The sequence below is a fragment of the Epinephelus fuscoguttatus genome, linkage group LG10, assembly GCF_011397635.1.
Source record: "Epinephelus fuscoguttatus linkage group LG10, E.fuscoguttatus.final_Chr_v1".
Taxonomy (NCBI): domain Eukaryota; kingdom Metazoa; phylum Chordata; class Actinopteri; order Perciformes; family Serranidae; genus Epinephelus; species Epinephelus fuscoguttatus.
In genome coordinates, this window is record NC_064761.1 from 29,957,913 (window position 1) to 29,975,018 (window position 17,106).

General features: G+C 40.0%; 1 protein-coding gene across 2 annotated transcripts in view; it reads right to left on the bottom strand.

Annotated features, from left to right (window-relative positions):
- Positions 1–1,773: 1,773 nt before the first annotated feature.
- rxrgb (retinoid X receptor, gamma b) overlaps positions 1,774–17,106 on the bottom strand; it is a 42,895-nt gene continuing 27,562 nt past the window's right edge. For both annotated transcript variants that reach the window (XM_049587738.1, XM_049587737.1), the window contains exons 3-10: positions 12,150–12,294; positions 10,109–10,288; positions 8,182–8,342; positions 6,392–6,521; positions 5,797–5,929; positions 4,023–4,114; positions 3,639–3,744; positions 1,774–2,316 (exon numbers count right to left, since the gene is read on the bottom strand). In XM_049587738.1, the coding sequence (XP_049443695.1) occupies positions 2,169–2,316; positions 3,639–3,744; positions 4,023–4,114; positions 5,797–5,929; positions 6,392–6,521; positions 8,182–8,342; positions 10,109–10,288; positions 12,150–12,294 (1,095 nt within the window). In that variant the 3' untranslated portion in view covers positions 1,774–2,168. The remainder of the gene's footprint in view (positions 2,317–3,638; positions 3,745–4,022; positions 4,115–5,796; positions 5,930–6,391; positions 6,522–8,181; positions 8,343–10,108; positions 10,289–12,149; positions 12,295–17,106) is intronic.

The following is a 17,106-nucleotide window of genomic DNA, read 5'->3' on the forward strand; positions in this document are numbered from 1 at the left end:
AAAGGGATTTCAAGATAGATAGATAGATAGATAGATAGATAGATAGATAGATAGATAGATAGATGCTTTACAAACTTTATTCCAGATATAGTAAACAAAAATAAATGGAAAATAGTAGAAAAAATAGTAATAAAAGACAATATTGATACTTGAGAATAAAAAAAAAATAGATTTCTGACATTATATACCTAAGAAAAAAGGACTTCTATCAATTTAAACATTAAAAAATCGATAAAAAATCATGAAATTCCTGAAAATAAAAATCAAATATTGTCATAATTTTGCTTTTTCAGTTTTTTTTTAATCTATTTTTTAGTGTCTGAATCTCAGATGTTGATGTCCCAATTACTTATCAGACAACATATACACTGATAACAATATTGAGAATAAGCCAGTGTATCGGCCTGCCCAGTTTATAGGTCTGGCTCCATCGGTGGCATAAGGAAGTTACGATGGGCCCCACGGCACACTATGATGAAGGGCCATCATGTACGCTATCATGCATGTATTGTCTTGACACAAATAGAGAAGTGACACTGGATAACATCAACATACACATTACTCAGCAATCATCTTTGCATATCTGACAAAATATCAAAGAAAGTAAGAAATAAATCACTTTATTGTATAGTTTTTAGTATATTTATAGATGTTATAGCTTATATAGCAAAAGCATATAATTTTGTTTTGGCTACTGGTTATTTTAAAGAATAATAATAATAATAATAAAAAAAGGGCTTGCTATATTTCCAAGGTGGCAATATGAGTCACTTGCAAAGGCCTGTTCTCTCTACGGGCCCCTCCACCCCAGGGGCCCTGGTGCAATCGCACCACCTGCACTGTCTATATCTACGCCCCTGAACTCCGCATTGTTCCACATTTTGTTGCTTTGTTCATTTTTAAATTTACATTCAAATTTATACAATTATGTAATATCACCATGACCAGTCTTTACACCACCTCAAGTCTATGTGATGAGGAGTAAAGGTGTTTCTGGTGTTGAGGCCTGCAGAGGCCCTCATGTTGAGTCCTGTTAGTCTGTCAGACTGGAACCATGTATTCAGGAATATCAAACATGCTATGAAGCAGCGTCTGTGAGAGGTGTTTGCACTGTGTGGACGCCATCTGGTGGCCAACTGCGGGAAATACAAAGAAGGGACAACGGTCGTTAAACTAGACCACCATCATCTTTGTCCTCATAATTATCATCATCTCAGCCCAGCAAATGATTTTGAGCACACCAATAAAATGTACATTCTACCACCAAATTATATAAATATTTTACTCTACTTACTTTAAATATTTGGGATTTATTAATGTTTTAATAATGTATTAAACATTTTCTCAACCACTGATTAATCTATAGGCCTATTCTCCAGCCTGAAAGCTCCAGTGTGAAGGATTTGGGGGCATATCTGCAGAAATATATTATATTCCTTGCTATGTTTTTCATTAATATCATATAGTCATTTATATATGTCATTTATAATCGCCTGATAATAAAAATTGTTGTGTCACTACCTTAGAATGAGCTGTTATGAGTTTTGCACCACTAGATGCCAGTAAATCCTGCACACGAGGAGCTAAACCTTTAAAGAAATTCCCTTGTGTTGCTTTAGTGTCACTTAACAAAGATGCAGTTTTACATTATCAAGAGAGAAGTAAAATGAATTTGGATTCAAAAACCCAAATCCCTCTCGCTCTAACTGTGAGGCAATTTTTTAATATATGACACAGTAACAAAAAAAGACAAGAGAAACAACACATTTCAGGTAAAATTTTTAAATAACTTTATTCTGTAAGAATTCTCAAATGTGTTTTAAGAAATGCGTGGATGGTTTCTGTTTTTATACAATTCCTCTTTGAATAAAATATGATTCTTTTTTCAAATTGCATTGGGCTGCTTTCAAACGAACACCTGAAATTATCTATTTACAAAATAAATCTGTTAACAATTCTATTAGAATTCATTTTGACAGTGTACTTGATCCTCCGTCTCAAGACTCCACCCTCCCCGCAACCTCAAAATACTTTTTCAATTTTAATTACAATGTTTCGCTTGGTACAAAATAAGCTGTTTTACAATTTGAATCAAGTCTTTTTAAATTCCGTCTTCATATCGCTGACAATGTGGGAGTATATACAGGGGGAAGGGAGGGGGACTGGTGTCATGTGATCTGATGCGGCGCCTCCAGCATCTCCATCAGGAAGGTGTCGATAGGCGTGTCCCCGATCAGCTTGAAGAAGAACAGATGCTCCAGACACTTGAGGCCGATGGAGCGCAGGGCGGGCAGGCGGAGCAGCAGCTTGGCAAACCTGCAGAAAGGGATGGAGGGAAGAGGAAAGGGCCAATTATTGAGACACAAACTGGTGTAATCATCATTTTCTATTATGTAGAAAATCATTATCATGTTTAGTAAATCTATTTAATAAAATGCTAAAATTTTGTTCTCAAAACACTTATGTTATCTTATATTTCAATTTTATTAGACTACATACTCAAAGTTTTTTGATTGCACTATATTTCATTTGGAAATATTACACCACCACATTTATGATACAGCTGTACATTATATATTTTTTGATGTATATACATAAGAAAATCTATAAATTATGTATACTAATGTATATAGTACCACCTACGCTTAAAAATCCTACATACATTTGAACTCATCTGTAGTTTATACATGACAACTTTTACTTATGATGTTTAAATACTATTTACCACTGCTAATACGTCCTACTTTAAGTGAAATTCTGAATCCAGTAATTCATTTTTTAATGCAGCATTTGTTTGGTTACACTACGATACATACATTTTCTATTCTATTCTATCTACGCTCTGAATTTTTCTTTTACATATCTGCATGGTCAGTAAATAAAATATATGAATACACCTGTTTTCACTGGAAAACACCCTGGACAATCTTACAACTGGCTGTAACTTGCTAAGGGAAGGTTAGGTGTAGACCAAAATTTATTTGGAAGTCAAAAACATCTAACTACTATTTTCTAAATATAAAAAACAAAACTTCACGAGGTTCTGTTTGTGTTCACAGTAAAAAACAAAAAAATACCAAATTTTTACAGCCCTTTTTTTAAAAATTCTGTCAAATTTATCCATTATCAGACAAAGCAAATGTGAAATTGTATCTTTCAATGAGTTAGACTGAAATTTCAGGTTCTTCTGAATAAAATGATGTATGGCACTCAATGCTGACTGCTAGAATGAGCAAGGAAATCATAAATACAGGAGAGTCAGGTGACAAAATGGCTCTAGGTTTTTAAGGGTTAATTTGAGTGATATTTAATTTATTTGATCTTTTTTAGTGCTGTCGGTTACAATTGAAAGTGTCCACAGCCGAAGCAAATTAACAATGTATCTTTTGTATTTCACATCATCTGTTGATGTTATTTAACAGTAACTTAAAATAATCAGTTGCAACCATTTTCTATGAGCGAGCACACTACCGGCCTCTGTGCTTTTAAATCTTATGCTGCAGCAAGCCAAAGTGTTTAAGGCATGTAGGAGTGATGCAGTAATGTAAAGCAATCTTCACTGGTAGGTACAAGCCAAAGCAACAGTTAAACAGCGGCGTCTGACATTGATTGATGCCGTGCTGTAATGCAGTTCCTACCTGCCAGGCTGGTCTGGGTATTTCTGTTTCGTGTACGACTCCAATGAGGCGTAAACTTTTTCCCTCAGCCCCTCAACCTCTGGTGGGTTTGAAAGACCTTTTGCATCTGAAACAAACAGTCAGGCCACACGTTACACTAACGAAACATTGAATCCACAATATCTCAAAGCCTTAATATCTTTGCTGGTAAAAATACATGAGTTCATAGTGAAGTCCCTTCAGATGCAGCATTATGCACTGTAAAGTACACACACACATGAACCTTTCCACAATCTACCTCACTTAGCAGAGCAAATCAAAATGCGGATAAACCTCTCTTCTTAGGTGTTCTTGCTCTTGAACATATTGTGTTAAAAGGGAAGAGTGGCAGGAGGCCGAGCTGACCTGGGTTGAAGAGGACGATGGCTCGCAGGCAGCCCAGCTCTGTCTTATCCATCTGCATGTCTTTCATTTTGGATACCAACTCTGTCAGGACTCTGCAGGAGATGGAATAATATTAGAGAGGTGGTTAATGAAACAAAAATGGTCACAGTATAAGTCAGTTAAACTTCAGGGACACCAATCTGTCCATGTAGAAAGCACAAGTGATTGTGATCAGTTTCAGCTGCTTTGGTGCAAATGAAAGTGACAACAGGTGCAATGGAGAGACAAAAGCAAGACAACGCCCAGAAAGGAAATGGTTTTACATGTGGTGGCCACAGACAGTTGCTCTCTCCTTATCCTTCCTGACTGATTCTTCTCTAGCTTTGTGTTCTGCTAGTGTCCTTGTCACTACTGGTAGCATGAGGCCACATCTGCAGCCCAATCAGGCTGCACAGGTAGTCCAACTTACATAATTCGTTCATCAAGATCTGATGTGTGATTTAAGTGTTCCCTTAATTTTTTTAAGCAGTGTATATATGTTGCCTTCATTTCTTTAATATTTTGCAAGCATCATTTCACTCAGAGAAGTATTTCACTGCTGGACAAATGTTTTTTTTTTTTTTTTTTTTTATAAAACTGAGCTGTCTTTGCAGTGGAAAGTTGCATGGTGCAACATGACCGGAGAAAACAGAGAAAAGGGGGCTGTGGCATTCGCTTTTGCTAAGAGGTATGAAACCTACAACTACCAGTAGTATAAATGAACGCTCACACTGGTGGGTGACGTATTGCAAGCTCGTTCATTTTGAATGTGGAAACAATATGGCTGCCGAGTGGCAACAAAGTAAACACCACAGTAAGCAGAAAATACGTTTCTGAAAACACTTGAGCTGAGAAATAGGCAACACAGTAGCAGAAACTTGGATCATATTTTATTAGCCCTGCTTAATTTTATTGTTTGATCTCAGTACTTTCATCCTCCATTTGTAATATACAGAAAACAGTCCCATTTCCTGTTCACAAGTTCTCTTATTACAGCCAAACAGGGCACTAAAATATGTTTCTGAAGACATTTTAGGTCAGAAATAGGCAATGCAGTAACAGAAGCTTGGTTTATATTTGATCAGCACTGCCTAGTTTTACAGTTTGAATTTGCTCTAAGTTTGAGAGAAAGAGCAAGAGAGGTTCAGCTCTCTCTTAAGCCCCTTCCAAACACTTTGTGTCTGTGGTGGTGGGCATAAAAAAATGCGGACATGCAATCTGTAGTTCGAGCAAAAGACCCAGTGTTTTGCATCATACAGTGAAATTTGAGCTGAGAGATTTGGCCGCCCGTAAGATGGAGGGGTAAGTATCCTTTTAAGTAACAACAAAATTGCATATGCGGTAGGAAGGCAACTAAAACAGTAAAAAATAAAACAGTAGCCTCTTGCAAAAGTTTTCCATGTCAGATCACAAAATGACTGTAACACATCTGCAGTGGTTTGATAGGGTTGCTGAGTAACACCAACCCTTCGCATTTCACTTGCATTTTCACCTTCATAATGGTCCTAGACAGCACTTACAGCACGTGACAGGCAACATCACAAAACCTTTTAGATGTGATGTCAAACAGGCCTTGATCTCAAACCACAAAGCGAATAATAAAGCTGTCTTATTACTACATTATTCAATAGTCTAGATTTTCTTTGATATTTTACCTTCTCTCTCAATATTTCTCTGTTGTGAAAAAAAAGAAGAAAATGAGACTCCTCTGTGACCGACAGGACAATACAGTAGCTCATCTTTGAATGCTTCCTACCTATCAAAGATGGAGCCCACTCCGGCACTGTGGGCGCTGCTTCTGTGGACGTGGAGGCCTGTCGCCAACAAGATGCCATCTTTTACCGTGACTGAGCGATGCGAGAATGAGGCGATGAGAAGCTCGTTCCAGCCTGGACGCAAAAAACAAACAATCAGTTATTCTTTACTTTATGTCAAAGTTTTACAAATGACATATGACGTCACTTCTGTGACACATCAGTCTTCCTCTGTTTTGATTAATGTGCCAAGATTGTTATTAACTCCTCTGTGTGGTTTCTTTCTCGTTCAGGCCTGTGTGTGAAATGTCTCACCAGCAGAGGTCAGCGCTGGTGTTGCTGCAAGCCGCACTGCTGGGACTTGGCAAATAGTCCAGTTATATTTGGTTTCACTGCTCCATTAAACTAGATGGTAAAAATGTATTGAGCAAATGTAAAAGACTCAAATAGACTGCCTGCCTGGGGAAGAATGACTGCCCTGTAGGAAACGCTTCACCACCGCGAGGACAACGGGGTCGTAGAAAGGCCTGCTTACTGTTGCTGGGAAATGCATGTGTGTGTTCTTTGCTCATGTTGGGACTGTGTGTGTTTCTCTACCTGCTCGTAGTAGGATGACCTGGTCGTCGAGGGGGAGTTCTGAGAAGTGTGGGATCCTTTTGGCCCACTCCACCAAGGTGAAGAGCTGCTTGTCTGCTGCTTGGCAGATATTGGTGACAGGGTCGTTGGTCTGAAGAGGAGCACAGCGGAAAGATGCAAAATCAAATCAGTAACTGTGGTGGTGAGCTCCTTCAGTAACGTGTCTATCTAGCAAGCGAGCAAGCGGTGCAGCTGTGGCTATTTTTGGGTGCATTGTAAACCATCAGTTTCCTCTTTCTTTCAGACTTGAGAAGATTTTAAGATGTTCTTGAAGTTTACACACACAAATGGAGAGATTTAAACCTTAGAGTATAATGAAATCTAACATAGAAGTTGACTATGTTTACATGCACACTAATGTTCCACTAGCATTCTGAATACGACAATATTCTGAATTTCATACAGATCATGTTAACCACATATTCCATTTAGATATTTCAAATTAGGCATTTTTCTGAATTAAGCATTTACCGATTAAGACGTGGGATATTCAAGTCAAGTCAGTCAGTATTTATCGTTAAGGAAATTCTTGTGCCAGAGAATGCTTCAAATTAAAGTAACACTAAGTACAGTAACCACAATTTTAACAATTCACAACCAGTAACATCCAAGCAGCCAGTGGGTTCCCTGGTCAGAGTCACTCACTGGGCCCAGTTTTAGAACAACAGTAGAGTATTAAATATCTGGCAAAATATACAAATATACAATATTGAAGTGTTTTCAAGGAGCAAAAGCAAAAACCAGTGCCTAATAGAGTAACAATAGGAGTACGATAAGTACAAGAGTTACTTACAATGAACTAAAATGGTAGAAAAAACAGACTGTGCCTGGTTTGCAAATTCTGGGGCGGTATTATTCACATTTTAGAGGCATTCTTCGGACATGTGTAGTTTTAAAACATTATGAAAGACTTGGATATTAACAGGCTTTTAGATATAGATATATGTAAATATATCAACACCGATCTTTTCAAGAAGGTGGTTAAAGGAGTGAAAGTGGACAGCTTTGTTCCCACGGGGCCAACATGTCGGCTACTGGTGGAAAACTTTGAAAAAATCAAATGGCCAAATTGGCTTCAGTCGTTCGACTCTTCCATATTTTGATGTGATAAATGCCTTTGATTGGAGTATGAACAGCTGCATTTAAAAAGGAATACTCATTTTAATTAGCCATGTAAACAGGTCAGGGGAAAAGTTGTCTTTTTCAGAATAAGGGAAAAAGCAATATTTTGTGCATGTAAATGTAGCCAATGCTTTTCTGACACACTGTCATAAATTTATAATTCTGTGTCTACTTCACTGATAATTTACCAAACACTGCAGTAAATATTGCATAGTTAGGAAAAAAAAACAGATTCAGAGCAGCTGTCTGTGGCTTGATTCATTTATGGAGGAAAAACATACACTGACTGTAGTCCCAAAAACTGTCCAGCTTGTGATATTCATCTTTGAGTAGCTTGCTAATCAAATCAACATTTGAATCTAGCAATCTGCTGCATTAGTGTCAACTTGACTTGGACTGATCATGTTCCTTTACTCAGCGTCACAATAACACAGAGCCTCTAAACTCAACTGGGCATATTTTGTACCAGCCCTGATCAGGCCAACATAATACAGCAGCACATTTTTACTTTACAGTGGTTCCTCCTTTCGTGAGGTGCCACCTCAGCCTCATGATAAGAACTAATTAATAATTTATGGCTTTGGCCAAACTGTGCTCAGTGTTTGTTACTCTGTTATTGTTATTCTTACTGAGTTGCTGGGGCTGCCGTCGCTGTACGTCTCTGTTTTGGGCTCCACAGCCAGTTCAGCATCCAGGATCTTTTCCACAGGCATTTCCTCGTTGAAACTGCTGGTAGATTCCACCTCGTTCTCACCCCGCTCCCGTCCACGCTGCCTCTCCTCCTGTACCGCTGCACACATGCACACACGTACATTTCAGGTCAAACACCCAGTTGCATATAACCTTTGACTAGAAATCAAAATACCCTGAAAAATAAGTAATGTTACCTCTGCACGAGACAATATTAACACAGAGACTCTCAGCTCTACAGTTTGACTATAAGAAGACTAAAGGAACACCCATAAAGACGACAAAGACTCTTAATGTGTCTTGATTCAGAGTTAAATAAAAATCTTAATTAATTAACCAATTCATTGGACTATAAAATGTCTAAAGGCTGAGATGATGGTATCCAAAGCTTCTTTTTAAAAACCAACAGACCCAAACCTGAATACGCTCCATTCATTATCACATAGGACAAAGAAATGCAACAAAGACTCGCACTAAAGAGGCTGCAACCGAACACCCATGGAATCTCTGTTTTCTTTTGAGCCTTCCAAGAGGGGCGCAATATCTTTGATTTTTAACTTTATTTTCTAATTTACAAGACACATCAATAATATTTAATATCTGAGGTCTGTATAGGAGATCGAGCTGGGGTGGAGCAGAGGGGAAGAGCCCACGAGGAGGTCCACACGGCCTCAGTCTGTGCCTGGCATGGCCTCATTCAAGTTTAGGTGCTGCATCGCCTTCATTTCTCAAAAGTTGAACTCTCTAAAACGTTTCCAGATGTTGATTCCACTTGTGACAGGTGCAGACTCTCTCCTGCATCCTTAGCACACTCAATCTGGCTGTGTCCTAATTTGTCCACTTACTGGAGTATGATCTTCACAACGCTATCAGATATTTTTAGAATGAAAATTCACCCAGATCCTTTGACAGCTGTCTTTGGCATAGCAGGAGGGGAAAACAAGAATCTTTCAGGATCTAAACTCAAAGTAACGAAATAATTCCTCTTCCCCTGGAAGAACCCTTATCCACCGAGCTGGACTCAGTGGTCGAGGGAAGTGATGCAACACTTGAGAAACTAAGATTCACATTTAGTGACTCTTCTGATGAATTTATGAGAATCTGGAATCCATGTATGGAATATATATAAAAGCTAGACTCTAAACCTTTACTTTATTGATAACTGCACGTGAAGTAAGTCACATTTACTTTTTTTTTTTTTTTTCATCTTTTTGTAGCCGATCATGGTTGGATAGGCCCTGTAAGGCCTTTAAGTTCTGCAAATGCCTGTTTCTTTAAAGATTCTATATCTATGAAGGTATCAGTATATGTGTACTACAGAATGTTTGGCATTGCTTGAAAAATGACTTGAAAAATAAGTGATTATCAAAATAGTTGCTGATTATTATTATTATTATTTTATTTTATTTGATTTTATTTTATTTTATTTTAATCAAATAATTTAATCTAAACTCACTGGTTTAGTTCTAAACTGAAACATTTCCTTAAATGTCCCCTTAAGCAACTTCAAAATTAGATTAAGTGTTTCACTGATCATTTTAGTATCTGCTTTTTCCAGGACGTCACTGATAAAATACCATTCTTACAGTAAACTGAGTGAAATATTCAAGTTAAAAATGTCGTTTCTAATATGACTGCATCATAACTTTAAAGATTAATTTAAATATGTGCACCATATTCTCATGCAGCCTGTTCAGTATTTTTTGGATTCTTCGGGATCTTGACTAGAATTCTAAATACATTTCTGCAGGGTTGAACGATGCTTATCCCCACAACATGCATTTGTAATGACAATAGTGATGAAGAACACAAGCCTACAGCCCATGTCTAGACCGGCCCTTCAGTGTATCACCTCTGCACACTCACCTTCTCTCTTCATGCCCATGGCCAGGCACTTCTGGTAGCGACAGTACTGGCAGCGGTTTCGCTGGCGCTTGTCAATCAGGCACTCCTTGCTGTCTCGACAAGTGTAGGTAAGATCTTTGCGGACGGTCCTCTTGAAGAAGCCTTTGCATCCCTCGCAGCTGTAGACGCCGTAGTGCTTTCCTGTGGAAACAGAGTCCAGCAACATGATTACTGCTTTGACCCAACAATATGCCTCTATCTCCCCGTGCATAAAACATGTAAAGTAACCAGGAAGTAAATCTGTATTTGGGTATATGTTTGGAAACATAATTGAAAGCATGTTGTCCATCCCTCTATCATGATAAAACCTTTGTAATTGCATTGACACCAAAACAAAAAATGCACAGAAAGACAGCAATACAAGCCACAATATAACCAATTAAAATTGAGTGAACTGAAACTTAAAAAAAATATAAAATGAAATAGAATCTATAGAATTGAAACATAAAAGTGCTCTCACTAGAGTTCAGATCTTTGTCAGGCAGCCACCTTCCGACTGCACAGCTGCACCTGGTGGAATTGCCGCTCCAGGCTCCCTTACAGTCAAGAGGGCAGGGTAGATAACTTTTTTTTTTCATTTTTTATTGTGCCTAACTTAAATGAATCCTAACATATTGGATATGGAATTAATCTGCAGATTCTCTGGTTCAAAATGAGACCGCACTTTCCTATAGATGTCAGTTTTTGAGATACGACAAAGGCCAAAATGTTGCTTGGAACAGACAGGAAGGCTTCTTATTTTTAGCTGAGGTGATTCCCAGAAATGCCTTTTGCTCTACATGATTTTGTTGATGACCTGCAGGCCCTACTGGCTTGTTGAGGAGTGAGGAGTCAATAGTTATGATGCTATAAAACAGTCAATAAAACAGGTTTTTCAGCAAGAGTGAATCAACACGACCACAAGATGTCCCAGATCATATAGTGAACACAGAATATTAGGCTGTGTGGTTCAGTGGTACGCAGTATTAGCCGCAGACAGAAAGATATACCCACGCTTGCATGCACACGACCACACACACAGACCCTATCGATAATAACAAATAGAGAAGCACAGAAATACAATACAGTGTAGCTGTTATTGCCATGTATGATTCAACCTAGAGAGAGCATGTTGAAATTAAATAATAGCAGCCCAATAATCAAACCCAGGTGGACATGACCACATGTCATGGTGATCCACTCACGCCTTTGATCACCAATGGCAACAACACAGCCAACGTAGCCTTTGAGATATGATTTGAGTCGTACCAGATACTCCCATGGAGACAGCATCAGTATTTAGATGAAGGTGTACGTCACCTGTCCAGGTTGTCTTTCTTTAGAAGCGGTATTATAAAAAAATGCCTGATAGGAATAAACCACTGACAGTTTTTCAGCAAATCCATTTCCAAACAAAACATTTTTAAAAAAGCTGTCTGGCAGGATGTCAAAACAGCAGGTGGATGAATTAAGTGCTTCACTAAAACCTCAGGAGTTTCAGTAATGATAGCGCTGAATGAACAATCTAGCAATCCTGTGCGGTTGCTGCAGCAGTCTGGTTCCATTGATTGACGGAGAGGAATTTATGGCCATCATGTTTTCGATTTTTCACTAAAAAAGGATGTTAAGTCTGCACCCTTATTTAGAGACAGGAAATCAGGGAGTTACCATGGTAAACAAAGCACAGCATTCCTGTTGATGTGAGAGAAAAACTTGTCTAACTTCATTTAAGCCTCTCTCTAAGGATGTTGTAGTGAATCTGAAGATTACTTTTTCCTCATTTGCTTTCCTGCACTCTCTTTTCTGACATGTGACAGGTGAGGTGTTTCTCTGTGGTTTCTGTTTCAGGTTGCTTTCTGGTTTTAAAGCAGAATCAACTTTGCACAGACAAACCTGAAAAAATGCCTGATAAGTAACCTTGAAATCTGTCTTTGTTGCCCTTCCTTCAGTTGTCTGGGTGGCGATGTTTGTGGTGAGTTTGTTAGCCCAACCCTCTTCCCCCCTCCCCACCCTCTAACATTACCTGAGGAGCGGTCCCCGCAAATAGAGCAGATGTGCTTCGACATTCCCCCGGGGCTCGTACACTGGTAGTTGATGTTTCCCAGGTTCTGTAGGCCTGGCGGAGGCTTGATGTCCTCCGAGCTGCTAACACTGTTCATGGAGTTCATCTGAGGATGACAGGAAGACAGAGGAGAGAACAGAGACGGGGAGTTGAAGCTGAGGTAGCCAGGAGTGAACTGAACAAAGCAGAGGAGGAAGCAGAGGGGAAGCAAGAGTGAAAAGTGCAAGGCTATCTCATGACACTCTTCCCCTTCCTTTATTTTCTCATTGTGTCTTCCGCTCACCCATACTATTTTTTCTTCTCCCCACCCACAGCATTTATTGTGAAAGCGCAGGGTGCGATCACATGCTCGGTTAGTGGGTGGGGCTGAGGCTTCTGTCTGAGGCTCGTCATACAGGTTTTCTAGTGTTTGTTGACATGGAGAGGCGTTAAGAAGAGTCACGTGTGCAGAAAGTGCAGCTCTCATGTACAAACAGCAGAGGGCACTCCTGTGTAGGGTCTTATAACTTCTGAGAAAGAGGGAAATTTTGAAACATGTTATCAAGACATTAAGACTTCTGATGCACACACAATTTGTTTTACCGGTCCAACTTTCTGTTTCATGAAGGTCCACAACAATTAACATCTTAATTAAAGTGACTCTAAAGGCCATGAGACATTAAAACATGTTGTATGAGACCTCAAGGAGTCCTATGAAAGCAATAAATGTGGGGTATAACATGTTTTGGAGGCCTGTCACAATATTTGCTTTTGTTAATATAATATTGTCCCAAAAATGATTGAGATAAACAATATTATTGTTATTTTGAGGCCATTTTATGTCACTGATAAAAAAGATTCTATAGCTTAATAGCATACTAATGCAAGCCTATACAAGCAAATATAAATTATAGCACCTTTTATAGCACGCCAAAATTACTCAGTTTGAGACTGAAAACAGAATTTGGCCAAAAAAACAAAACTAAGTGATGACTCTTGTGACTAAAGGCTCAGACACACCAAACCCACTTCAGAGACCTAGCAGCGACAAAGGCCCCCGTCGACATCGCCATGTCTCAGCCAAAAAGTTGCACATCAACATACCACAGAGATTACAGCTGACAGTCAACCAGCACATACATTCTGCATCTGCGTGAGAGACAATAACTCTCAAGTGTTAGCACGTTAACAGCACAATCCAGTGTTGAGCTCAATAGCTAATAGCTAAAGGGGCAATAGCTCAGGACACACCCCACCAACTAGGGCGACAGACATTCACCGATGGGCCAACGTTGACCGACGGCAGACTGTCGACTTGGTGTGTCAGGGCCTTAATAGACAAGCTTAGCGATGCTGTAGTGTTGTGTCAAAGACTGTTTCCTTGTGTGTGAGTGTTTCCCACTGCTGTTACCCACACTTGAAGCAAACCCTTAGCCCTAACCCTAGCAACTGAGGATGGTGCTAAGCATTAACAGGTGGAAACACTATTCGGCGGGGCAACAAATTTCAATATAACACCAGGAACACCGCAGTTACCTCGATAATACGGCAGGTGGGCTGCTGGTGATGGACGTTGGCCAAGCGGTTTGCTGGTGGATTTATGTAGTGGAGGGTAAAACCACAAACAACTGACTTTTTGGCTCATTGTCAGGGGTTTGTGCCCCTCCCAAGCCAACATTTGTATGTAGAGCCCATGTGGGTAAATGTGCATTCAAATGGGCCCTATATGGCATTGTCCACCGGGTCCATATTGCCACATGCCAATTGCCCTACCTAGTTTACCTAGATAAGATGCCCATTTTTGGCCCATACCCACTTGGTACCCAGGTACTTTTACCATAACCTATATGGAGCCCACTTGGATAAACCCTGCTGTTTATTATGACATCATGTTGGCTAAAACGTTGGATATATTCCTATGTAAACAAACCCACATGGAAACACTATGGACAATACTGAAGCCAAATGAGGTCATGTCCATATGTCGTACAATAACACGATAACATAATTATCCTGACAAGCCTTTTCTGGACTTAGCAACAAGTCCAGCTTCCTTCTACATATCTCTCTTTTGCCTCTTATCATCCTTGCGCCCTTTGACCCTCTCCCACTGGTGAGCGCCAGGAGGGATGCATATCTGTGCTGTGCATTTTTGTTTGTTTAGTTGTTGCAAACATCTGCACTCCAAGTGGAAACAACAACACTGACCTACACATGCCCTCCTGTCCTATATATTTGATGCTGCGTGACATATAGGACATCCTTCCTACAGTCACCTCAGGCTCTTCCTATCACTTATTTATGACATGCACTCTCTTCTGAATATCCTCTAATGGCAGACCGAACTCAAGCCTGTGACCTTACAGCAGAAGAGAGTATACAAGATGTGTTTTTTTATTCTGTCTCTCAGTTTTCCTTGAGCTCATCAGTTCTCTACACTGCCACAACCTTCTCCCGCTGCAGATGCCCCAAAGGCAGGCAGTCACACTTAAATGAGCATCGAGCTCCCTGCGCACTTGCTTATGCGAGTCAATAGTGAGCAGCTATTCCTCTTCAGTGCACCATGCTACAGAATTTTCACTAATAAATAATCTTACGCATGCATGGGTTGAAAAAATAAGTCTTGTGGTGTATTCAAACAGTTGTGTGGCTTTCATGCGGCTGTCGAAAAGAGCTACAAGCACTGTATATGGATTATTGATGCATCATACATTCTTTATACGACACATGGTATGAAGACCACACTCCATCGTACATGTAAGGTTTACTTGGGCCTTTAATGGGCCGGACAAGTGTCTCCACTGTTCCATGATATTTAACTAAATGCCTTTGGGTTTTGTATAACTGGTCAGACAAAACAGGCAGGTTGGATATATCTGCTAGCCTTCAGAAATTGAAATTGAAAATCCCATTTAGGGCCCAATTTTTAGCCCATTTACTATCAGCATGGGCCCCACATACAAATGTTGGCTGGGTAGCTAACATTAGCTAGCAGGCTAGCTTTCTATTTGTGTCACAACCAACACTGCCCACATTATCGCCTCGGCAAGTGATGATCACATGCTGCATTCACTCATGTGCAACCATACCCTAATGTACCCAAATATATGGATCACCTACTGTACGTGACTTCTAATTACACACTCTCACATTCACTTCAACATTTTTAGGACAAACTGCAAGTTTCTTGACTTGAAAATGATCTTTCAAATTGTCAAACATCACATGTGTAATTCCGTTTTTCTGAAATAAGATCCTATAGTGGTCCTCGGCAAGGGCAGGGACTTTGCCTCTCTATTGAATCTGCTTATGATCTTGTCAGCCGAGCGCTGCTAATGAACTTCAGTTCATCCATGAAGAGAGCCCGAGATGTTACATGACACAATGACCTGATGGTCGCATGGTCGTTGGCTGTTGGCGAGCAGTGAAAAGATGGTCGCGCTATACAATGGTGTCAACCCCAGCTGTCCCTAAAGGCACAGATCCATACTGTGATTGAACCAATGCATCTCCCTGTCCGCTGTGCCCTGCAGCACTGGCCTCAACAAAGCCTCTGAAGCACTACATGTGTGCGGGCATGTTTCTGTATGTGCAGCCAATCATCAAAGCACTGAGCCTTGTGGGGTATATAGTTTATTCAAGAGACCACTTAAAGAAAGCAAATCCATTAGCCCTGTCAGTCATAGTTCTTTGTGTCAGACAGTAAAAAGGTCAGTGTTATCGGTGTATCATTGAGTGCATATACATGGGCATGAATGACTCTTTTATGATCGGGTTTACTGAGTATCCTTTTGCGTGTTTGAACATGTAGACACCATATCTTGTTTTCAGAAACCTGAATAAGACCATATCCTGTTTATGAAAAGCCAAATATGCTATCTGGAGTACTCAGAAAACCCGGATTTTGTAGCATGTATACACCTTGTTCCGCTTATTGAATGCTGACAACTACCTGCGCAAATGGCGCAACAGACACACAACTGTGGTAACGAAAGTGTCTCAGTTCTGGAGCGACACAGACATCAAGTTTTGTCTTTCAGTAATGAAAGAGGCTGCGTACTTTCATCCACTGCTCACCTTTCTTATATGAAGTGACAGTGACAGGCCGGCACCTGACAGTGATACAGGAGTAGCGTAGCTCCTTGCAAGGATGACATTAGCTCAGTAACGTTTCGTTGTGTGTGTGTGTGTGTGTGTGTGGTTGAGACAGAGCGAAAGACTGGTCGGCACTCAGAGCTGAGACAGCTTTTGGTGCTTGGAGCAGAGAAAAAATTAGTTGTAACGAGGTAGTAAATGTACAGTGTAGTGTTAAATATTTGCTGTCGCTCTCATCTCCCGTCGGCAGTTTGTTTTTGTAAACATTACAGGTACCTGTGCAAACAGGCTGCAGAAAATCAGTAACCGGGTTACCAGTATTTATCATGTATATGGGTAATAGGACCCAGTTTCTCTGTGCTCATGTAAACACCATATCCAAAAAAGATCAGAACCAGGATAAGCCTCATCAGTAGGTTATTCACGTCCTTGTAAACACACTCATTTACTTAATCTAAAAAAAAAAAAGGCACAGCAAAAGGAGCCGTGTTAGGATCATGAACAACAACTTAGGTGTTATATAATCAAGATGGAACTATAAAAGGAAGACTGCGGCCGGCAGATGAAAGTGACAGAGGAAGAGAGAGACTGGTTAAAAACAAATGAGAACAAATGTTGGGGAAGAGCGAAGAAATCAAAAGAAAATGGGAGCTGTTCTCTTTTCCTTCTCCTTTCTGTCAGTAATCCATTAAAGGGCTAACAGACACACTGCGTCTTAAGTCCCTTCGCATGACAGCAGTAACACAGAACTCAGGGATGACCTTTAAGGGCGAGAAGTTTAAAGGGCAGTCGAAGGGTAGGGGAGTGAGAGGAAAGCCAAGGTATGCCAGCCAAACACATTGGA